The sequence below is a fragment of the Conger conger genome, chromosome 1 (assembly GCF_963514075.1).
Source record: "Conger conger chromosome 1, fConCon1.1, whole genome shotgun sequence".
In the NCBI taxonomy this organism is placed as follows: Eukaryota; Metazoa; Chordata; class Actinopteri; order Anguilliformes; family Congridae; genus Conger; species Conger conger.
Genome location: NC_083760.1, coordinates 76754445 through 76778736, shown reverse-complemented (window position 1 = coordinate 76778736; position 24292 = coordinate 76754445). Strand labels below are relative to the sequence as shown.

Genomic DNA, 24292 nt, shown 5'->3' with positions numbered 1-24292 from the left:
ATGCCTCCGATTGACCCTGCAGCCGTGTGAGGCACAATCTCCACCCCTGTTATCTGATCGCCCCCTCTGTTTGGCTGGATGGATGAGTCCTGCCCCCACCCTGAGAGAGCTGTGCCGGGCATCGCCCAGGTTGGGCAAGGACACCAGCCGGTGGCAGTTAAAAGAGAGAATGTGACGCCTGTTAGGGGATATTTACTTTATTGGATATTTACAGACAAGCACATGCAGGGGCAGAATGACACTGACTGACACCATTGCAGGAGTACAGTACATTAGAGAGGCTAAACACAGAGCTACACAACCCACTTCTACACATACACCTCCAGATGGATAGGTAGGGAGAGATAGAGAGAAAGGGCAAGCAGGGATAGATAACAGCTATATTCCCTTCTACACATCCCGAATCAATAAATTAACACAAAACATTAACAACTGAACCCATAACAGAAACAATTTGATGGCCATATAAACAAATCAACCATAAGTGCAAAAATAGAAGTAGATCATACTGATGTTAACTTTCTGCTCGCTATCATCGCCTTTCAGAAATATGACATTCCTGAGTTTTGCGTTTGTTAGTTAGTGTTTCCCTCCAGGAGCTTCAGGCCGTAGGGTGCGCTGGGAAGCAAGCAGTGGCAACGTCACGCCTGTCGCTTCACGTTTTCATGTGCACACTCATCCGGCATCCATTCTCTCAGCTCACCTGAGAAACAAGTGCGTTTGCTTGTTCTGAGGCTCCCGTTACACAATGATTGAAGCGGCGGACTGCACTGCAGTAAGGTACGATATGACATCTACTGTGAGACTCCCTGCTAAATCCCAGGCTTTCACACCTCCACCGCGGTTCACTTAAGGTGAACGCGTGTGTAATTCAGTGCTTCACCGTAAAGGACCCATTGGCACAAGAGCTGGTAAAATAGGGCTGCTCTTATCTCAAATCTTATGCAGCTTCCTGGATCCTGATGGCTGACCTCAATCTTCCCCACTCTCTATTTGCAACTTCCCAGACTTTGGGACAAGTGTAGAGCATACAGTATATGCATAGTTATTTAAAATGTACTTTATATTAAAAAACTAAAATATAAAAAAAAAAGATATTCAACATAATCACAATAATCAACATAATGACATCATACAATTTGTAATACTGCTATACCTATTACTACTGCTACTACAACTACTTTGATAATGGTCATAATAATGATCTGAATATTTTTATATGATTACTTAACTGCATAAACTGGGGACCTGGAATAAACAAGGATTATATTTTTCATTAAAAATAGCTGTGTGTTCGAATGTGCCTTCACCATAACTGGTGTCTATTCAAGGCAGTTACTGTAGCACAGCTGTGTTCTAAAAATGCTAATCCTGTTATGTAGTCTTCATAAGCCTAGTTGATTTTCAATTCATAGAAAGCTCTGTGAAAATGTTCAAGATTTTCACAACAATATACTGTTTTTTTTGTTTATTTCTCCTATTTTGTTGGATGAGGACACTCCAGTACATAAATAAAACTTCCGTATTACTTTGTTGTATTAGATATTGAATTGCTTTAACTGTGTGCATTAGTGTTATTGTATATTGTGTGCAAATATAAGCTGAACCTATTTAACAGTGCTATATTTTAATCCTTGTAATAGCTTATTACAGTATATTGTAAACACTTAAAAGCCTTTGGATACTTGCGCAATTGACACAATGCACGCTCAGTCAATTCAGTACACTTCAAAGCAAATCATAGTGAGTTGAAAATTTAAGGAGGATTGCAAATTACGTGTGTAAGTGCTATATTGTTCTAAAATTGATATTGAGAGTACAATGACAGTATTAAGTTCATTGAAACTCATCAACTCAGAAGTATTTTTTCTCGCTATAATCTAGATTCCTATCTCGGCCTATCTGTCCATCCACCTATGCAATTTCAATATATATTTAAATATATATAATCCTATTTATGTATATTTATACATTCAGTTTTATATGGTTTTCAAGTGAACACTAATAGTAGCAGAAACATTGCAACACAAACCTGGTAAGAGAGGAGAAATGGACATTGAACACAGCCACTAATCACTAAATTACTATATTCCTTTTTGTCGACTTTATGGTTATTTCCCGTCAAGGCTAATCATCTCTGGTCCTGGAGGGCTATACAAATATTGGGCTTTCCGGCTGTTTTGAATGAAATCACTAACACGCTCTGAACTAGGGGAGGTGCTGTATTCCTTAACGAGGACTTCATTCAGCTTAATCGGTTGATAAAGTGCCTGGCTGTGACAAAATCCTGCGTGCACTGAAAGGCTCCAGGACCAGAGCGAAAAAGCCATGTCTCAGGTTATTTCAAAACTATGGCCCGCCCTGATCTTATCATCCAGTCAGCGCTGCTGGAGTCACATAATCAGGGAGGTGTAGCCAATGGGAACGAGCCCCTCCTTGTCGCCCCGACGACAACGAACCCAATCGCTGTCCACACCTTCTAGCACCGTGAGTTCCTCCCCTTTCTCGAAGCTCAGCTCCTCCCCTGTGCCCGCGTGGTCACAGAGGGTTCGCACTGACCTGTAGAAAGAGAGAGAGACAGAGAGAGAGGGAGAGTGAGAGAGTGCGAAAGAGAGAAAGGGAAAAAGGAGGGAGAGAGAGAGAGAGAGGGGAGAGGGAGAGATAGAGAGAAAGCAAAAGATAGAGGAGAGAGCGAAGACAATGGAAAAGGAGAGCGAGGGAAGTCAACGAATGGCAGAATTCATGTCCATGATACAATAGCCCAAACTCACACAAACTCCTCGTAACCTTATGTGAGTAATGTACCTCAGTTGTCTTGGTCTCTCTCCTGTTTCCTCTGTCTCACTCAGACCCTTGGGTTCCTCCTCTCCCCGGCCCTCTTTAGGCACTGGGTGTTGGGTGGGGCTTACTATGCGGGTCAGAGCTGAAACTCCAGGGGCCAGCCAATGGGATGGGCGCCTACACAAGCAGGGGAAGAAAGAAAATGCCATGAGAGAAAGTGGCAGTGATGACCGCCGTCGCGCTGTCCCAGCCCGGACTTTACCTGCCGGATTACTGCTGGTTTACTGCTGGTAAACTCAGTATATGTGCATCACATTTGAGGCTTTAACAGACACTTATCCAGTGAGACTTTCACAGATTATTATTCTGACAGCTGGATATTAACTGAAGCAACTCAGGTGAACAAATCTATCCCACAATCTTTGAGTTACAAGCCCAGTTCCCTGAACATTATGCTTCCCTCAAACCTCAGGCAAATCAATGTAGCCACATGCACAGACTGATAGCCATAAACGTGTCCTGATGTGGGCTCACCTAGTGGCTGTGTGTGACTGTGGGCTCCTCTGTCCCCTGGAGGCCCCAAACAGTCTGCCCAGGCCCCAGGGCACTGAGGGACTGCTTTCAGATGGAGGGTCCTTCTGAGTCTGAGGACTGATGAGGTTGGGTTGGGTCAGGGTGTTTGAGGTTGAAGTGCCTGACCACAAATCCTGTGGTCGAAGAGAAGGCTTTTCCACCTCAGACGTGAGTGCCCCATTTGTGTAATAATTGCCCAAGTTCTGCCCCAGACGTTCACCCCAGCGCCACACTACCCCCCAGCCCTGCTGTATAGCCTGGCCAGCTTGCTGAGAGAAGTTACTAACACTAGGGGGCACTATTTCTTTCTCCTGTAGCCACAGAAGCTGTGGGCTGGTCTCTTCCTTATTGAACACTGTTCTTGGGGAAGGACTGTCATTGGCTAACCCTTCTACCTCACGAGCAAAGTGACTGGCTGCTTCTGTGAGAGTCGTATACCGAGTGCCCTCAGCTGGTTCCAAATCCCTAAAGTCCTGCTCTGACACACTCTCAAGGGGATGGCTGCTACCCTTGGGCGGGGCCCTGAAACAAATCTCATGATTGGCTGGGCTGGGGGTTTCTGGGCTGTGATTGGCTGTGGAGAGGCCAGGGGAGGTGGGGTCAAGGTGGTGGTGCTGGAAAAGTAAGTCAAGGCTGAAGGTCAAGAGGGACAAGGGCTGCAGCAGGAGGAGGAGCTCCTCAAACAGAGGCTGACAAGAAGTGTAGGACAGCCGCATGAAGGAAGTGGGACGATAGTACGTCGTCAGGACATCTGCAAGAACAATTGAGGGAAAGAGAAGGAGTGAGAACTGATTTGTCAACATGGCTGCTTTTATAGCACATCGATAAAAGGCATCTTTTGTGTTTGCTTCAATAAACATAAACAGTGAAGGGTGTTTTCTGCACAATACGACAATGGATCGGACAATGTTAAGTGAGATTTAGGTTAACTGCGGGAAGACATACATACCATCACAAGACTGCAGATGAGACAGCCAGTAGTCCAGGAGTTTCATACTGTAGGAGAGAGGGGAAGGGATTAGCCCGCAGAGGAACTGCACTGCTCAATACGTTAGCATCATTGCTGTTCTGAATATAAACAACACAGACAAAGCATACACGTAGCCGCACGAGCAGCACAGAAGCAGGTCTTACTTGAGCAGGCCGAGCAGGAAGGCGTTGAACCTGTGTCTGCTCTGCCGCAGCTGAGGCAGCTCCACCACTCGACACTGCAGGCTGAACAGGGCCTGGGTCCGGGGACCTGGGGTGCGGGAGGAGGGGGGGGGAGTGTGTGAGTCACACACAGGCCAGCAGTCTCTCACACAACGGAAGAGATGGCGCGAGCAGAGGGAGAAAGGGAGGGAGCGGAGATCGAGGCAGAGGAAAAGCAGTGATAAAAGGAATGAATACAGGAAAGAAGAGAGAGAGAGACAGAAAGAGTGAGTAAGAGCACTCAAGAGAGAATGGATACCCAGCACCACAGACTATTAAGTGCTAGTACTGAAACGGACTGAGAAGCAGTACACAAACAGCACCATCACAGCCACACACACACACACACACACACACACACACAATAATCCTCTGTTCTGGGACTCTCTCATCACATGCAGAAATACACCAGCTCAGTCTTCCAGTCCCATACCTGGACGTGTGGAGGCCTGTACCAAACCCCAGGGTGAATTTGGTCTCCTCCCCGCAATGAGGTCACTCTGGTGGGGCTTGAGGCCGTCAGACAGCAGGCCGTAGAGAGCTGGACACAGGCACTGCAGCACCAGCCTTCCCAGAGAGGGGTTAAAGCTGCTGTCTCCTGACTGGGCCTAGGGAGGAGGGGAGGAGGGAGAGAGAGAGAGAGCAGTACAGAGAGAGGGGAGGAGGTGAGGAGGGTGAGAGCAAGAGACAGGAGGAGCAGGACGATAAGAAGACAAGGAGAAAGGACCAGAGGTGATGGGAGAGAAACAGTGGGAGAGTAAGAGGAGCCAGAAAGGTGCAAGAGGTAGAGGACAAAGAAAGAAGAGGAAGAGAGAAAGAGAAGGGAGAGACAATGAGAGAACAGGGAGAGTGGGGAGAGGAGGATAGGAAGAAGAGCAAACGAGGAATGGACACAAGACCAGGGAACCAGGCGGGAGGAGGAGAAGGAGAGGGTGAGATTGGGCCAGTGAAAAAAAGGATAGGAGAGAAGGGGGACAGAAGAAGATATAAAGAAGTGAGGGATATGACAGTGAAAGGAGAGGCAGAGACAGAGAAGACAGGGAGACATAGGGAGGGAGCGGGGAACAAGGTGGTTAATACACAGAGTGGTTTCTACTGAGCGACAGGAGGGGAAACCTGAACACACTGCTGCACCTTTTCATTTCTGAAAGACTGGGGGCAGACAGAAGTGGAGAAAGAGAGATAGGAGAGAAAAAAGGAGAAAGATGTAGTGGTTATTTTTTTGGATATTTCCCATATCTTTCCTGACATGACCAGTACTCCTGCAGTAATCATGGAGAGAGAGAGAGTGGAGGTGACTGAGAGAGACACTGACCTTCTGAACGAGGGTTCGAGACGTGCTGAACTGGGACAAAATGGCCTCCACCGCTACGCTGACTGCACTGAGGAGAGCTACACAACAGCACAGAAGTGTTACACACGGACACACAACCCCTCATACAACACAGCACACAGTACTGTTCTACCACTTATAAAGTTAAGCTACAGGAAACAGTTTCTGCATGCGGATGTTAACACGTCAGCATTGAGCACACTACGCTTGCCAGTGTGAGTAGCAAATAGTTGTTTTGGCACATGGATATACAGTAGAATATATTATTCAATAACGTGTATCGCAATTTCTGCATTCGTGAATATGTTATTAAGGAGACAAGGTATCCCTTACCTCTTTTTTCATTCAGGCATAAAGAGGACAGCCCTTGACCTCCAAGAGGACCCTTCACATCACCGGCCATCCAGGCCTCGCCTTGAATTGAGCCGGCGAATGACACACTACGCACTGCTGAGGGTAAGACAAGACAGTGGGCGCACAGTTATATCCTGTTAAATCTTTGGTTATATTCCTCTATAGCAGCGGTTCTTAACTCGTACGTTTTCATAAAATTGTGGCCGGATTAGGCCAAGCTAATAAAGCCACTTTATTTTTCTGGCGATGCAAAAAAAACAAATGAACCTGATGGCGTCTAGTTTTCCTCTGAAAGGACAATGAAGGACCTTTATTAGCCTGTAAATCCTCTGCACAATTATGAAGACTGCAGATTGAGAACCACTATTCTATTACATAGTTTTAGTACTGACAATAAAGCTATACCTCCTTACTGCAGGACGAGGTAATACATCAAACCTTGATGAAAGTCATTTTTTTCACAATTTGTGGGTGGTTGCTATTTTATGTTTTTCATCAGGGTATTTTTACAAGCTAGCACTAAATGTGACCTAACATTCAATAAATGGATAAATATGTATAGATATGTACATTCCCATATTTTTACATTTATATGTCTCAATCTAACAGTGAAGCATATCTGTCACTGTCTGATTGGTCCAAGGGAATGTTCTCAATACATAATATAGCCTACCTGCCATAGAGACATCCACAGAACAAACAGAAATGTTTCAGGAAGAACATGCACCAAAAGGAAATAATTAATAAGAGGATTATATATGAGAAGAGAACATATACATAGACCACTTTATTAGGTATGCCTGTACACCAGCTTGTTAATGCAAATATTTAATCCGCCAATCATGTGGCAGCAATCTAATGCATAAAAGCATAGGATTTAAGTGACTTTGACTGTGGACTGATTGTTGGTGCCAGACAGGGTGGTTTGAGTATCTCAGAAACTACTGATTTCCTGGGATTTTCACACACAATAGTCTCTAGAGTTTGCAGAGAATGGTGCAAAAAACTAAAACATCCAGTGAGAAGGGCCAGTAATCACGCATTACAACACAACATTACAATCTCTAGACATCTCTAGACACACGTGTCAAACCTCTAAGAGGATAGACTACAGCAGCAGAAGCCTTAAGTCTAAAAAATAAGTCTAATAAATACCTAATAAAGTGCTCAATGAGTGTACGTACTCTATATGAAGAGATATCAGTTATAAATGCAGTTACAAATCTACATTTATATACACATAGCATCATGTATCCACTTATCTGGTGTGTACCCATAGGCACTCACAAATACTAACCCATTTGTGCACCAGCAGTTACTCCGCTAATATTATTAATACACATCAGATGAGCCACACAACAGTGGTAATGGTAATAAAGACATTAATGAGCCATACACATACAGTTAATATGACAAAATGATAAGCTTGGGCTCATCACATTTTCAATCAATGGTTTCATGCTCATTGGTCCATGCAACATAACAATCCAGGTATAGTGTGCAGACTGACTGACAGAGAGAGAGGTAGAGAAAGAGAGATAACAGAGAGAGAAGATAATAGAAAGAGAGAGAGCGAGAGAAAGAGAGAAAGCTCTTACTCAGCGGACACAGCTCTGGCTGCGTGGTGTCTATTGTGACTTGGGGCTCCTTCGGAGGGGCAGTAGGCGAGGTAGGTTTGAGGTAGGGGTAATAAAAGGGGGCAGCAAGGGCAGGGATGGTGTGGCTACGGGGGAACAGTGGGGAGCACAGGCGGGCCATATCTGCCCCTGGCACAGGTATCCCGGACCTCTGAGGGGGAGAAATGGCTCCGATGGGGGAGAGGCGGGGCGGGGCTCCCCTGTGCAGGGGGCAGTTGCTGGGGCTGTACAGGTACCAAACGGGCGGGATGGGGCTGTCTTCCGCTTTCGCGGGACGCCACATCAGCTGGTTGCTATTTTCATCGAAGCCAGTGTAGCTATGGCTGTCTGCGTGGCTGTCCGTGTCAGAGTCTGCCTGATACAGTGAGTGGATGTCCACCTGCCTGACTGTGTTTGAGCAGCAGAGCATGTCCACGTTTTTGTATGGGGTCGCGCAGAGCTGTGCGACGGCGTTCCCCTCTCTGATGGAAGCAGGGTGGAGCCTTCCGGCCTGCTCACCCTCCGCCTCAGTGCAGGACAGCAAGTCCGCGTTATTGTTCGGATCAGCACGGTACAGCGAGTCTTTGTTACTATAGAGAGAGTCTATGTTACCTTCAGCACCAGTGCGGTGCAGTGACTGTATGTTACTATAAAGTGAGTCTATGTTACTTTCAGCACCAGCGCGGTGCAGTGACTGTATGTTACTATAAAGTGAGTCTATGTTACTTTCAGCACCAGCGCAGTGCAGTGACTGTATGTTACTGTAAAGTGAGTCTATGTTACGTTCAGCACCAGTGCGGTGCAGTGACTGTACGTTACTATCTGCATCTGTGCGGTATTGTGAGTCATTGTAGTTTGGTGCAATGGAAGCAGTGGGGTTTGTTCCGGCCTCTGAGTCGCTATGGTGCCGGGGGTGGTGGGGGGGCCTAGCTGGTGGGACCCCGTAAAAGCCAGCCTGCTGCGACAGGGGCCCTTGGGGGAAGTCGGAGTGGAGGAAGTAAGGGGAGGGTAGGGAGTTGGACAGGGAGTGGGTGAGAGACATTGGGGGGGAAGACACTGCCCAGGGAGTGATCAAGTAAGGAGGGAGGAGAAGGAGGAATAAAAAGCAGAGGAGAAGCAAAGTGATGGTCAAAAGTAAGAGTTGGAGGGGTGGGATGAAGGTATGAGGAAAAGGGATGAGTGCCAAAAAAGTAATGTAGCAAAACAGGAAGTTGCAAATAAATGGGAGGGAGAGAGAGATGGAGAGAATGTTAGCGTCTGTGGAGAAAGAATGTGCAAATCTATGAATGTACACTAGAGGAGAACTTCAACCTCAGCAGACATCCATCTCAACACACACATGCAGGCACTCAAGACAGTTGCCCTAAAGTAGCTGAAAGTGTGTTTCATAACTCAAGGTCTCAAGTTAAATTAGCTCTATTAAATAAGAGGAAACATCACTAAGGAATAAACAGCTTTAGCTGAGTTACTCTGTTGAGAACATCACTAAGAACACACAACACAATGTCCTCATGTGGGAACACTTTCATATATTATTCAGGACCACGCTAAACATAAGCACACACACAATACATATACTGCTTCCTGTCATGTTTTTTAGTCAGCTTCAAATTCGGCTCAGTCCTCAGTGCGTTTCCTCTTTACAAAAACAACAAAAAACTTAACTGTGTGTGCATATAAAGTGTTCACAGTAACACTGAGAACCTATGTGACCGTACATAGTGGGAACCAAACAGTGATTACATTCATGATATGCTGAGTCAGTGTGTACAGTACACTATGTGCCTGTCTAGTGCCTGCTTCCGTCTCCCTGTAGAAGCTTCAATCTTTGTCAGTTGCCTGGTATAATCTGCTTAGTTAGCTGAGCATGCGGAGAAGGAGAAGCCGAGAGTATTGACCGCCATACCTTCTGCAGTTGTTTTTCCACATAGTCTGACACAGCCTTTCCTGCCTTCCTGCCTTTGCACTACGACTACCCTGCTATTGGTTCAACAGCTCAGGAACTCCCCTTTAGTTCTTAAAGGTACATACACATATATACATATGTGGAGGTCATTGGCATTCACACCAGACAAGCTTTTACGTATTCAGGTAAACACACACACACACACACACACACACAGGTAATTAGGAACTGACATGCACAATCTCTAAGACACGCAGACGGGACTATGAGTGAGCAATAAGATACATACAGTCCTAATGCACAGAAGACCCAGCACACTCACCTGTCAACACCTAGTGACATTAAAACACGCACTCACACACCACTATATGGGTGATGCAACACACATTCAGAAATCTGCTACGCTGAAGTAACATTATATTTAGCATTATATTTAGACAGCAAGATTTACTTACTGTGCAGCTCAATGACTGATTTCAACTTGAGAATGAAGTGAATTATCAACAGAAATGATGAGAGGATGATAAGCACACACAATAAATGAGAGATAGAAAAAAGCAGAAATAGAATCTGAAGACCCTACTGGAAGGTAGAGAGGCCACACACACATAAGACAGTAAGGAAGAGAGTGGAAATGTCTATGATAGATGAGAGAGTGAGAAATGTACACCTATAGCATTAAGCTTAAATATAGAATAAAGAAAGAAAGAGCATGGGAATAGAGAGGCAGTAAGAGAGAGGAGACTACTGAAGATATGAGCAAAAGAAAGAGTCTGAGCATCAACGCTGAGTAACTAGCCTAAGAATAGATGACAAACTCTGACATCATCAGTTTTCTTTAATGTATTTCATGATCATTAATTGCTGAGACAAAAATTATAAACGGTTTATTTCTAAATTTCTTATGTATTCTGCACACATTTGTTAAAGTTATTCATATTCCTAGTTAAAGTACAAATGTTAAAATGTTAGAGAAAGATACAGAGAGAGAGATACAGAGAGAGAGAGAGAGAGAGAAAGAGATAGAGAGGTACTCCATTAGACTTCTGGTCTGCAGAGCTCATAAATAATTCAATGAGGCAGCGATGACATCATGCAGGGAGCGAGATAGCGCTAAGGACTCTGCGGAAACTCCATCATTGTAGTGCACAAGCTTGTCTGTCCTCACACTTCCCAGATGAACCCAGTGTGCCACTATGTCTGGTTATGTATGTCACACTGGGGACATTCAGTTCCTGTATAAATGTACCTGCCTGTCTGGCCTTCTGTCGCTCTGTGCCTGTCCTTCTTGTATTACAGTATGTGACTGGTGCACATGAATCACCGGTATATATAACCTCTCCCCAGGCTTACCTGTTGTCCTTGATTCCCAGTTCCTTCCTCCATCTGCTGTTCCTCTCACCTCCCCCTCTTCCTCCTCCACTTCCCTCCCCTCTCTCTCGACTCCTGCTGTCCAAAGGTTACCCTCACTGGTGGAGCAGCCAATGCGCTGCGAGGGGCAAGGATCTGGCAGGCCGCCCCTCTCTGCGAGTTTCAGCATTTCTTTAAAGATGGATAATGATCTGGTAGGTTGTGGTTGAAGAAAAGTGGAATGGGCTTGAGGAGTGTATTCCCATTGGATGCCGTCCCCGTCCGTCTTCTCTTGCCTCCATTTTAGGTTGTACAAGAAGTCTGGATCAGGAGTGATAACTGTTGGGTCTGGTTCTGGTTCCAGTTTGACCACAGCAGGTTGAGGGTTCTGCCTGCTTCGGTAGCGCAGCTCTTTAAAGGTGGTGACCCTTGACCCTGATGTTGACTTCTGCGGACTGCCTTCCCTTGATTTCTCCATTTGGAAGGGGGGGGCTTCTGTTTCCGGGGAGAAGGCTATGAGCCAGTCAAAACGATCGGGTTGAGACGCATTGGCGGGGAGGGTACATAGTGTTAGAGGTGGTTTCTGGGGGGACAAGGACACTGTTGGAGGACAGGGTGGTAAAGGTCGGGGAGGGGGAGGAGGAGGGGCAGGCTCAGCCAATGACGGGTACTCATAATTGTTGTTGGAGCAGGAGACAGAGTTAACTGTATTGCTGTGGGCCGTACTAAAGTAAGACTCAGGGTTTGGTTTGACATCCAAGCCATGTCCACAGTTACAAGTGGAGTTATTGTTGCTGCCATTTCGCTTGCGTCTTCTTGCCATCTCAGTAAATGAGGTCGTCCTATAGGCTTCCCTGTTCTCATCTATTTTTCCCTCCAAGTACCGTCCTTGCACAACTTTTCCAGTCACTGTCTCCCTTCCCAATCCGAGTGTCTGTTCGCTGTCTCCCTCGCTCCACTCATCCTCCATTATCTCTGCCCCTTCACTAGCTTCTTTTCCCTCCCTTTCCCTTTGACCGTGGACCCGTTCCGGTGCAGTCACACTCTCAGACAGCTCCTCATCCTCTCCGTCATCCAGTACCCCCGTCACACACACCCCCAGCTCCGGGCTCAGTTTGAGCAGCTCGGCCTGGGTCAGCCCGGCCAGGACCAGAAGTTTTCGGATCTCGGCATCCAGGGTGTGGAAGGAGGGAGGGGGTGGCAGCGAGGGAGGGGGAGGGATGGCTGGGGGCAAGGGAAGAGCAGGAGGTGGGGGAGGAAGAGGCGGGGGGCGGGAGGTTGGAGGAGGGAGGGACACTGGCGATTCTTCAACCTGAGAGTCAGTGGCTCGCAATGCCTCCATGCGAGCTTTGTGCCGTCTCCGGGGTGGGGGGATGGGAGGTGTGGGTGATGCCAGGGGTGGCCTAGAGGAGTAAAATGTGAAATAGGGGAGGGTCTGCAATGGAGGGGGAGGGAGTGAGGGAGGTACTATGATGGTACTCTCAGATGTGCAGGAGGAAGAGGATGAAGATGGACAGATCTTGCCGAATGAAGAGGTCAAAGAGGAGGTGGAAGTCACAGAGGAGGTGCTGTGGCTGTTGCTGTTAATGCTAATGTTAACGTACGTGTGTGCATCTGTGTGTGAGTCCAGGTGTCTTGTGGGCGGTTTGGGTGGCCTTGGGGGAGGATGCAGTGGGGATGGGGCGAGTGAATCTGGGAGCGAGGGCTCATCTATGTCTGAAGGAGCCGTCATATCAACCCCGGCATCGGAGAACTCCTGGGAATCACAAATATTGTGCCCTTTGTACAGCTTCCACTGAGCATCCATGTTCGCCAATGCATCCAGGCTGTCTGAAAGATCCCCATCACTCAAGTCTAGCCCAGCTTCTTCAAGCCGTTCCAGGTATGCTATCTTAACCTGAATGTTCACTTGTTCAAGTTTCTGCAGGTGATCCAGTCGGTCCCTCAGCTCAAGCTCACCTTCCAGGCCCCATCGTGCCACCTGAACCACTTGATTGAAGAAGTCTTTCTTGCCCAGTCCATCCATCGAATCCAAGAGGCTCAAAAGATCCAGTCTTTCACATTTTTGCACGAATGATCCCTTACCCTCTGGCAAATCTGAGGAGGGAGAGCAGCGGGCAGACGGGTATCCTTCATCCGGGGAGCAGGGAGGCAGGGGTGGCAGGGGAGGAAGATGGGTATCCAGGGGGAAGATCTGGGGCTGAGAGGTCAAGGGGTGAGTCGGTGAGACCTGCTTGGCGGCCAGGTCCTGAGAGGGGGGCAAGAGATCATCGGGGCCATCTGTCTCAAAATCTGAGCAGCTACTTATGGAAGTGGATGAAGAGGAGGTTGAGGAGGTGAGGGAGAACTCCAGGAGGGAGGGAGGGCAGTCATGGCAGGAGGGTACCAGGGTGTCATCATCGTCATCATCATCGTCTTCATCATCACCTTCATTGTGTTCCATGGCTTCACTGTCCTCTGCTTTCTCTAACTCCTGGGCATTTTCAGGGTGGTTTGGCTGTTCTTGCTTTTGTGGCTGTTGTTCTTGTGGTTGTTGTTGTAGCTGTTGTGTCTGCTTGTGATTTGTTTCAGCTTTTTTTGTGTCCCTTGCCTTCTGAGGAGTCTGATCCCTACTTAGTTTCTTTGCTGGTTGCAGTTCTAGCTGCTTTCTGGTGGTAATGGTGTTGTTGTTGTTGTAGTTGTGGTTGTAGAGACTGTTGCTGTCTTGGGGTGAGTTCCCATCACAGCACAGGCAAGGCAAGCTTGGCTCATTACAATTTGGGTCAGGAAGGGAACCTGGGTCAGACACTGAATGTCCACTTTTAGGTTTAGGTTTAGGTTTCGCCCTGACTGGAATGGTGCTGTTTTTTTTCTGGTCTATTTTGTGCTGTCCTACACTGGTTCGGCCCTGGTCACCCTTCCTTGACCTGGAAGACACAGCAGGCACCTTATTGGCCCGATATGGAGAAGAGGAAGCAGCAGTGGCAGCGGTGTTCATATTTTTGTCCTCCCTACGGCTGCCCTGACCAACAGGCTTTGGTTCCACCACATTGTTACGTTTGTGGTTGTCAAAGCGACGAGGCCGGGGGGGCACAGAAGGCCGAGCAGAGGACAGCATTATAGGTAATGATGGTGGGAGATGATAGGAGAAAGAGGGTGTGACAGTTTCTGAGGCAATTAGGGTGTCTGATCTATAGGGAGAAAAGATCCCAACCAGGAATACACATCATGTTCACATCTTGACTCTGCACAGATCCTGAAATAGCAAGAAAAACACAGAGTCAACACAGTTCCAGATAGGCAAGAAAAATATTTTTTTCTCTGTTTTTTTCTCTAGTTCCCTGTTGAGGGTGGCATGACATTTGATTACATTAAACCCTTCTCTAGATCCACAGTGAAATGTAAAATACACATCCAATCCACCCTCTGCACAAGAACAGTGAAGATCACAAAACAGCCCAGTTGCTGGTGCACTGCATAAAATAAATTCTTGTTTCCTTGTCTCTCTTTCTCTCCATCTCAAACACACACACACACACACACACACACACACACACACACACACACACACACATGCACGCACATCAAGTTAGGCCCAATGCTAAGCACAATACTCCAGGAAGACAGTTAGCAAATAATTGACAATTATAGTCATCTCTCAGCATTTGGAACCATTCTGCTCTGTTGAGCAATGTGCCACAGGGCTACAGCATAGTCTCTATCTCTCTCTCCCTCTTACTCTCTCCTTCTCTCTGTCACACACACACACACACACACACACACATCCAGTTAAAATTTTAAAAATGCAGCTCATTATACACGCACTTGAAAATGATGATTAAATTAATGTTTATATACGTCTAATTATATATCCAGCACAAGTCGGCGTATAAAATGTAATGCATTAACGACATGATATAGAGCGTTAAAAAAATACGCACTGCTCTCTTTCCCTCTCTCACTTTCTCTCTCTCGCTGTCTCTCAGTCACACACACACACACACACACACACACATATACCGCCGGCTATATGTACACAATCCGTGTCCTTGGATCAAACGAAAAACCATATACAACATACAAGCTGTTTTTGACTACCAATGATAATCTGTATGCTATACAATAATACAATTAACACACAAATGATCCCATCGTCTGTAAATACCTGATACCAGTTATTTACCATAAGATATATCGATCTAGGGGGCCGCGCGGGAGAAAAGGGAGGGGGCACCGCCGCATCGTCTTTACCTTCCCCGTTTGATGAAAAGACGCTACTGCCAGTAGAAGCCATGTTAAATTAAAGATCTGCATATGTTTAATTGTTTTTTAAAATGTATTTTATTTTGATAACAACTGAGAGAAATGTGCCCACAATTATCGCCTCTATATAAAGGTAAATAAAATCTTCAATTCAGATAGAAACGTAGGAATCGAAAATACGTTATCGGCCATAGGAAAGAAACAGAGATCGTTACAGAATAAGGAATATCGTCCTTCAAATAAACTCACCGGCGGTGGAGAAAAGGATGGAAAGATGGAGGCTGCGGATGCAGATGCCTACGACACGACCCCCCTCTCTGAGCAATCGCGAAATCCTCCCTCTCGGCGGCCACCTCCTTATCTCTCGTCATCCACCCCACATCACCATTTAACCACACCCCTCATTCGGCCTCTCCGTCTTCGTATAACTAGCGGTGTCCGTGTCACTGCTTCTGTCGTTCAGCTCGCCATTCCATCTCAGTCTCTTCTTTATTCCAGTGTATTAATAATGTATATGTTTAATTACTAAAATATGATATGTTCATTCAAAAATATTCACAAGTACCTGCATCCAGACACACTAAAGATGAAGGAATAGCTCTACGTGCATCATGTGCATGTAAACATAAATGACGTACAAATATACTCAGTGATCACTTTATTAGGTAGACCAGTACACCAACTTGTTAATGCTAATATTTAATCAGCCAATCATGTGGCAGCACCTAAATGCATAAAGGCATGCAGATGTTGTCAAGTGGTTCAGCTGTTTTTCAGACAAAATGTCAGAATGGGGAAGAAATGTGATTTCAGTGACTTTGTCCATGGAATGATTGTTGGTGCCAGACAGGGTGCTTTGAGTATCTCAGAAACTGCCGATCTCCTGGGATTTTCACACACAACAGTCTCTAGAGTTTGCAGAGAATGGTGTGAAAAGACATCCAGTGAGCAGCAGTTCTGCGGCTAGAACCGCGTTGTTAATGAGAAACATCAGAGGAGAAGAGCCAGACTGGTTGAAGCTGAGGTAACAGTAACACAAAATCCCAAATAAGAACACTAAATCTTTTGTTATACATACAAATGCCTCTTTGTAATAAACAGAAAATAGTCCTTTATTAACAGCAGTTATTCTCCAGTTAAATGTACAAGTACATGGAAGTTACAGATAACAGAAAAGGAGGGATGCTGGTAGAAAGAAGCAGTCCATCAAATTCACACAACTGGAAAAGCTATTACAGCAGCAGCAGCATTCAATAAAGTTGAACATGGCAGTCGACCCCACTCAATTACGGACCAGAGATGCATGCTCAGGTGTCACATACTAACACTACCTCCCCTTTCACACTTGTTTTATTATTCCCATTACACAGGTTGTAGCTGTGAACAGTTAATCTGTCCTGCAGTGACTTGCAATGGATTATCTTACTTCATGTCAAGTGATCCTGAGGCTATAACATTGATAAATGATAACAGTTAACAGTCAGTTGCCCCTCTTCCCTCTCTCTACATAATTATTGATATAGCCATACCCCCCCATCCCTGGGTTACACTATTTTGTTTCACACCCTTAAGCTTCCCCCCTCAGCTTTGTGTTTGACACCAACATCTCCTGCTCTCTGTACAACTAAGTGCATCTGAAAAGTCCTAAGCCTCGATTCCTAATCCATCCGCCACCTCTACTTGTTCCTCTTGTAGATCTTCTTGGCAAAGTTCAAGAAGACTGCGTGGGGAAGGTTTTGGGAGTGACACTGGATGAGCTTGAGCAGACGCTGGTAGCTCTCCTCCTCGTGCTGCCGGTAAAGAGCGGGCATCCCCAGAGTGTCGTAAAGAGCCTTGACACGCTGCACACTTCCGTCGTCATGACGCCCGTAACAGGACTGACAGAGGAGAGAGGAGTTCAGAAGAGGCGGGTTATTTTAGCTGAAGAGTAACACCATCCTGAAGATGATTCACCTCAGCTCGCACCTTTGGTGAACAAGTTTAACCTGTGATCATAGGGTTTTAAATGACAAAGCAACTGAGATGTGTGGCTACAGTGGAGATTTGTCTACAAACACCACGAGTAAAATATACACCGTAGCTAACCTGAGAAAATACTAGTTCCTTTGCAAGTGAGGTGACTGCAGTTATGTAATTCGACAGAGAAGACTGTGATATTAACTGTGTTCTTCTGTTCTCTCACCTGGAGTTCCTCCCTCTGCTCAGGGGTCATGACCCCCAGCGCTGTCACCACCAGCCAGCTGCACTTGTTGTCCTGGATGTCTGTGCCAATCTTCCCTGTTACTGCAGGATCACCGAAGCAATCCAGGTAATCATCCTAGAAGAAGAAGAAAACAACCCCCCATCTTAGACAGTCCTTCATATAATCAACCAACTGTAACCTTCTCAAGATACACCCCTTTATTTCCACTGCTCAGATAGCTTTCCTACATTTTTGCTTCACCGAATGCAACTCCATAACAATTGGCTGATTGACTTGTGTCTGTGAATTCTATCCATTACTTTGAAACAGTATATCATTTTAATGTTTAATATAATTCTGATTATACGAGACACTTTTATCATTTAATTGTATTCTCCAAGTGTAATTGTATTATCCAAATTTGGAATGGCCAATCAAATGTGTTGGTTGCTCCCATCGCTGCATTCCCGGTCCCATCGCTGCAAGTCCACTGAGATTCACGCTACCTGGAAAGCACCCTCCCTGGGTCTCTCTATGGACAATTACCCAGAGCCGGCACTGGTACGGCCAGAATTCTGGGCCATCAAGTGCTGTCAAGTGGACACACCACCCGACAGTTTACACCTCTCTTGCTAAAAATGATTTGTTTTTTGTTTTTCAAAATATAAGCATAATCAACCTTGGTGAAAGACAACTGAAATTTGGAAGAAATGTAGAAAATAATAAGTTTGTACCTGTATCTGAAAGAACTCCCCCATCTCGAGCAAGATATGTTTGGCATTGTTGTGTTCCTCCTCACTGTCTATTCCCGCCTACAGTACAGAACACACAAACACACACAAGGCCACTCATAACAAACAATCAATTATTCTTTAGGAGAAACAGAACAGGGCAAAGACAGATGGAGAGAAGGGCATCACTTGATTATTTTAGTTTGTTATATGTGGATTATTACAGGTTTACAAGTTGAAATATTCATCACAATTTATATATTCCATTTCACAGTTCTGTGATTTCTTACATAAGAATACCATTACGTCTGCTTGAACATGACAAATAAAAGATGTCCTGTAATATTAAATATTAATATTAGAATGACCAGAACACTGTGTTAGTGAAAGTATATCATGTACATAAACTCACCATGTACATAGCTGAAGCCACGGGCAGGTAGAATGAGTAAAAAGCAGTCTTGTACTTCACTATTGCTTTATACCTGAGAAAGATTTAAAAAAAACATGGGGGGAACTGGAGATTAGTGAGGGGCAGTGGGGTGGGTCACAGCACCTACTTTAGCTATAGACTACAACTTTAATTTGCACTACTGCGGTTTGACACTTAATTCCGCACCTCATCAAAAGCGGCACTATGAGTGATAATTTAAGCAGACGAGTGTTCACACGTTCCCGTGTAAAATCTCTAATGCACAGCTGAGGTGAGAGTAAAGAACCTCCCACTCTCACCTCTCCATGGTGAAGCGGTTCAGATCGATCTGATTGGGCGGGGCAGTCATCAGGTCCAAGGCCTGACCCAGTTCTGTCTGGAAAGTGCTCTGAAAAGAGATAGAGGGAGGGAGGGAGGGAGGGAGGGAGATGTGGACGTCGGAAGACAAACGCGAGCATGAGAAAATGTAATCACAAAAGCACGACTGAAGAGCCGTTTACAAGTACTGCACACACTGTTAGACACTGCCCACAGCTTTAATCTGGTTGGCTTGAATTCATGGTGCAATGTTCATCTTGTTGTTGCATTCATGTATCTGGCTGGGAGGCTCTGATTTGTCTGAAAACTGCAGTGCTGGCTATGTGTGTGTCTGCTTCAGCCTAGCAGGACCTGCTTTCATTAAGAGATCTGGCTCCATTATAGGAATGCCATTTTCCTCACTGCAGGCAAGGCGGTGAGAGGTTACAGTGTCTCCCTCTTGCAGTGGCCGGGACAATGGCCAAGAGGCTGGTGATTGGCTAGGGTGTGTATACAACACACTATGAAGCGATACAACAATAAGTCTCAACTCCTCAAAGAAAATGCACATTCTGCACACAGAAACTGAGTATACATGTATATGAGAGTGTATGTGTGTATATGTTACCTCTGTGAACAGCTCCAGCAGGTGTGTGTGTGTGTATGTGTGTGTGTGTATGTATGTTACCCTGTGAACAGCTCCAGCAGGTGTGTGTGTGTTTGGGTATGTATGTTACCTCTGTGAACAGCTCCAGCAGGTGTGTGCATGTGTGTGTTACTTCTGTGAAGAGCTCCAACAGGTGTGTGTGTGTGTGTGTGTGTGTTACCTCTGTGAACAGCTCCAGTAGGTGTGTGTATGAGTGTGTGTGTGTGTGTGTGTTACCTCTGTGAACAGCTCCAGTAGGTGTATGTGTATGTGTGTGTGTGTTAACTCTGTGAACTGCTCCAGCAGGTGTGTGTGTGTGTGTTACCTCTGTGAACAGCTCCAGCAGGTGTGTGTATGTATGCGTGTGTGTGTGTGTGTGTTGCCTCTGTGAACAGCTCCAGCAGGTGTGTGTATGTGTGTGTGTGTGTTACCTCTGTGAACAGCTCCAGCAGGTGTGTGTATGAGTGTGTGTATGTGTGTGTGTTACCTCTGTGAACAGCTCCAGCAGGTGTGTGTATGTATGTATGTGTGTGTGTGTGTGTGTTACCTCTGTGAACAGCTCCAGCAGGTGTGTGTATGTATGTGTGTGTGTGTGTGTGTGTGTGTGTTACCTCTGTGAACAGCTCCAGCAGGTGTGTGTATGTGTGTGTGTGTGTTACCTCTGTGAACAGCTCCAGCAGGTGTGTGTATGTGTGTGTGTGTGTGTGTGTGTGTGTGTGTGTTACCTCTGTGAACAGCTCCAGCAGGTGTGTGTATGTGTGTGTGTGTGTGTGTGTGTGTGTGTGTTACCTCTGTGAACAGCTCCAGCAGGTGTGTGTAGTAGGCCTGCCCCCTGCAGTGTCTCCGTAGGATCCTGTAGACCACTCCCTCCAGGAGGAAGGCGTCATTGATGGCATCCAAACCCACTCCCTCCTGAGAGCAGGACAATTACAGCGTCAGACCATGCAAAACAGATACAGTGCTCAAATACAGTGGACCATGGTTTACTACTTTGTAAATCAATCAGTGGACAGGAGTAAAAACTCATCTCACCTTTTTGTACCAGCAGGGCTGCCCCCTTCGAGTCAGAGAGGCATCCATGATGTCATCAGCTACCAGTAAGAACGCCTGAAGCTGAGAGAGGTCGTGTGTCACTCATATGCCTGTACCTCAGCACACATAATACAGTGTGGCTAATTATTCACAGGTAGTGCCATGTAAAATGACCTGGAGTGAAGCATTATCAGTTTCATACCAACGACAACTGCACTGCCTGGTAACTGTTCCCAGGCAGGCCATTTTAAGGTTTCGGAAGGGATGATTTACTTTTCAAGGCCAAGTGATGTCAAAAACAGTGCATGCAACATTTTCATTTAAGGAATAGATAATATATATAATATATGAATTCAATTCTCAGACAACTTTTGCTTTCATTTTAAGTAATGTGCTTATGTGGGAAATTATTTAAAAAGAGATTTTTTTCATGATTATTTGATGAGAATGAATAGGTGAAATCACTGTTCTAAATTCCTATCTTTAAAAAATAAAGCATTTGTTGCAAATGGCTATTCCAAAAAAAAAAGGAAAAAAAAGAAAGAAATTCCAATGGGTCATGAATGCACTGAATTATAAGTCAGGATTGAGACACAATTCTGGAACCAGCATGCACAGGGAGGTTCCAGGACCAAATCTATTCCCAATCTGCATCTCCCAGTCCTGCTCTCTCTCACCAGCTCAATGCACCAGCCAACCAGGATGGCACGCTGAACAGTGTCATGTGACAGCTCAGAGGGTGGGACAAACTCCCGTAGTGAGCTAATGACAGACAGCCCCCGGTTCCTCTTTCCCCCTGGGGCATTATACTGCAACACCTGCAAAAGACAAATAAATAATCAAGCATCAACACCTGGGCCTTACTCAAAAGGCCCCAGTTTGTAGGATTTACTTTGATGAGAGAAATTGTAGCAGGGCTCTAAAACATTTGTGTCTGTGCTCCACAATATTAATCATTTTCTTTCTTTTGAGTAAGTACAATAGCCTACATCTTTCAGCCTGTTGAGGGCATCGGCAAGGACTGGGTCGGTAAAGTCTTTTTGGGTCAGCTCTGTCACCATCTCTTCAAACTGCTCGTCAAACAGCTGAGCATCCGTCTTTGCCGACCCCTGGTGCTGAAGGCCGTTATTGCAGGTGCTGTCACCCTGAGAGAGGGAGAGAGGAGAGGGAGCACCGGGAAGTGAGGAGAGGGGGTGCGAGGGGAAACGAGGAAGAGTGCAGTAAGGGGTGTGAGGGGAACCGAGGAAGAGTGCAGTCAGGATGAGATAACAGAGAGTTAGAGTATAGTGAGAAAGGGAATGAGAGAAAGAAAATATAGAGAATCAAAGCGAAATACCGCATACTTTTATAACATGCCCATTGTTTCAATTAATTGACTATCAAATTCAAACGCAGATATCAAAGAAAGTATGTAAAGAGGTAGGCTACACCAAGTAAAGCGAACAGGTTGAGAGTAGCTACTATTGACTACTACTGAGTTTAAAGGTAGACATCAGTTAGCTGCCTGTATGTCAAGATTTGGCAGTAGCACTGGTAAGCTAGCCGGTTACAAAAGCACAGGAGCTGCCTTGCTTATAAGTTACACAACAGTTATGGAAATGTATCATAATCAATGCAGCTCTTAGAGTGGCTGTTTACTTTGCATCCTGGCAAGTTGAAATCATTGGTTGGTTGCATACTGTATGATATGCTACAGATCTAGCTAACTAACGATCGAGTACAGTACGAGGGTGTCCGTGGCAAACGAGTGTGCACCGTAGGGTCCAACTAAATTTATCTAATTATAGAAAACCAACAGCTATAATAAACTCACCAAACTGGTAAGCGATCTAAACATCAGCGAATAACAAACCTACGTCGTACCTGTCAGTATTGCTAACCAGCTAAGAACGTAAATATTACCAGAGTGAAAGAGAACACTGACTGACCAGAAAATACGTAGATAAAATACTGTGTAACAAAAGTACTTAATGGAACCGGTACCTTACCATGTTTGCAGTGTTTCCGAATGACGCTTGACGGCTGGTAAGGTACACTTCTGAACTGTTCCCCCTCTAACGTCTGGGACAACACGACAGACTACCGCAGTCAATACCTTCTGCTTGCTGTAGTTTTCTGTGCTTTACTGTTGATTGAATTAGGTCACTAATAAACTACAACTTCCGTGAAGTATTGCGAAGGATACTAAAGGGCTTGGCATTCAGAGGCTTCATATGACATTGCAGTACTTCATTGGCTATTGCTATCGGACGAGGATGGGCTTTACGCCTCATAACCAATAGAACGGATGAAGGGGTGGGGTATTACAGAGTGGGCTCATCTGATGTTAAGGCGGCGTTACTGTGGAAACAAAGGCGTATGTTGGGTCCCCGTGTTAAATTTCACTTGGCACTTAACTTGCCAAATGTGCATAAAATAAAATGTATGTAGAATTACTCAATCAGATATCATATTGAAAGTTGGTAAAATGTGTTACAGCTGGGTGGCCACAGTGAAACTCATAAATCTATAACCAAGTTCGATGTGGAATTGCATACCCCACAGAATAGGTTGGAACATTTTTTAAATACACATTACTCCTATTTAACGTGGTGTGTCATATCAGGATCATTTCATAAAATAATTACACATTCATCTGATTTAATGATTTAAACATTTGAAAAAACAGTGATGTATACATGTGAAAATTAATAGGCTACAGTTGAAATTTACTCACCTATTTAATATAAGCTACCTAACAAAAGCCAATGCCAAATGATCAAAAGGCTAATGATGGCTGCCTCACATAATCAGTGCACATATTTTAATACACAAACTGTCTAAATTGTATGCATAGTATATATATATATATATATATATATATATATATATATATATATATATATATATATATATATATTTGTTTTACAAAAGGGGGAAATATCTTTCATTTATTACAATTTAAAAACTTGATTGTCTGCAAATGAAAGTCTGTCCACATGACCATGCTGTTATATAATGCCAGCAGCTTGGCAAAGGACAGAGCTGAATAATGACGATAATAATAAAATACTACTACTACTACTACTACTACTACTACTACTACTACTAATAATAATAATAATAATAATAATAATAATAATAATAATACATTATTAAGTACTTACTTTAGCCAATCAATTAAATAGTAGTTAGTATAATTATATAGTGATAAACACAGAAACATGCATTTTCACAAATAACTACACAAAAACCAGCATTTCTTGTTGATATTCATCCTCATATTTTTAAGTGTATGTATACATTTATATGGATATACGTACATAACTTGCATTAAAAGTTCTTGAACTAGAACCATTTTTAAAATCATTGTAAAGCATATTAATCAAGATAATTTCAGTCAGTATCAAGGCTTTTATCATGGATAGCCATACAGTTTGTAATTTCGGATAATGTATTTATGTGCAGGACAGGAGGTAGAAACTAAAGCTCCATTTTAAACTCCCTCACAGATCAGTGCTTCTGAGAATGTGTCGATGTTTTAATCTACATTTTGAGCATGGTTACTATTGACTGCTGAGATTCCAATTTCCACCACCAGATGGCAGTGAGAGGAAGGAAGGCGCACTTGTCTGTAAAGGAAGAC

General features: G+C 44.8%; 3 protein-coding genes across 4 annotated transcripts; all 3 read right to left on the bottom strand.

Moving 5' to 3' along the window:
* Positions 1 to 181: 181 nt before the first annotated feature.
* Positions 182 to 12260, bottom strand: LOC133132924 (AP-4 complex accessory subunit RUSC1-like). 2 transcript variants are annotated; one of them, XM_061248763.1, is made up of 10 exons: positions 7831 to 8311; positions 6212 to 6328; positions 5861 to 5937; positions 5680 to 5697; positions 4979 to 5153; positions 4489 to 4594; positions 4304 to 4350; positions 3316 to 4105; positions 2806 to 2958; positions 182 to 2559 (listed from the first exon to the last, which is right to left on the bottom strand). In XM_061248763.1, the coding sequence occupies exons 1-10, from the start codon at positions 8276 to 8278 to the stop codon at positions 2394 to 2396; spliced, it is 2097 nt and encodes a 698-aa protein (XP_061104747.1). In that variant the 5' UTR covers positions 8279 to 8311; the 3' UTR covers positions 182 to 2393. The 2 variants fall into 2 exon arrangements, with proteins under 2 accessions (XP_061104747.1, XP_061104738.1); XM_061248754.1 differs by lacking the exons at positions 5680 to 5697; positions 7831 to 8311 and adding an exon at positions 11108 to 12260.
* Positions 12074 to 15662, bottom strand: LOC133133159 (uncharacterized). The gene is made up of 3 exons (XM_061249255.1): positions 15596 to 15662; positions 12149 to 14339; positions 12074 to 12114 (listed from the first exon to the last, which is right to left on the bottom strand). Exons 2-3 carry the CDS (start codon positions 14199 to 14201, stop codon positions 12074 to 12076), a joined length of 2094 nt encoding a protein of 697 aa, XP_061105239.1. The 5' UTR covers positions 14202 to 14339; positions 15596 to 15662.
* A 329-nt stretch (positions 15663 to 15991) lies between these two features.
* Positions 15992 to 22810, bottom strand: fdps (farnesyl diphosphate synthase (farnesyl pyrophosphate synthetase, dimethylallyltranstransferase, geranyltranstransferase)). The gene is made up of 10 exons (XM_061253081.1): positions 22656 to 22810; positions 21657 to 21812; positions 21345 to 21485; positions 20668 to 20748; positions 20425 to 20547; positions 18992 to 19080; positions 18672 to 18744; positions 18263 to 18340; positions 17529 to 17663; positions 15992 to 17223 (listed from the first exon to the last, which is right to left on the bottom strand). Exons 1-10 carry the CDS (start codon positions 22656 to 22658, stop codon positions 17023 to 17025), a joined length of 1080 nt encoding a protein of 359 aa, XP_061109065.1. The 5' UTR covers positions 22659 to 22810; the 3' UTR covers positions 15992 to 17022.
* Positions 22811 to 24292: the final 1482 nt, after the last annotated feature.

Bases quoted from the DNA above. Each gene is read 5' to 3' on its own strand.
- LOC133132924 (XM_061248754.1), bottom strand. From the start codon at position 12,074: ATGGAGGATGAGTGGAGCGAGGGAGACAGCGAACAGACACTCGGATTG. The intron at 2,959-3,315 runs GTGAGCCCACAT...CTGCTTGTGTAG, and splicing joins CAGTCACACACAGCCACTAG to GCGCCCATCCCATTGGCTGG. The intron at 2,560-2,805 runs GTACATTACTCA...CTCTTTCTACAG, and splicing joins GAGAGACCAAGACAACTGAG to GTCAGTGCGAACCCTCTGTG.
- LOC133133159 (XM_061249255.1), bottom strand. From the start codon at position 14,201: ATGCTGTCCTCTGCTCGGCCTTCTGTGCCCCCCCGGCCTCGTCGCTTT. The intron at 12,115-12,148 runs GTGTGACTGCAC...CCACGGTCAAAG, and splicing joins GGATGAGGAGCTGTCTGAGA to GGAAAGGGAGGGAAAAGAAG.
- fdps (XM_061253081.1), bottom strand. The intron at 17,664-18,262 runs GTACAAACTTAT...TTCTTCTTCTAG, and splicing joins GGGAGTTCTTTCAGATACAG to GATGATTACCTGGATTGCTT. The intron at 17,224-17,528 runs GTGAGAGAACAG...CTCCTCTGTCAG, and splicing joins AGCAGAGGGAGGAACTCCAG to TCCTGTTACGGGCGTCATGA.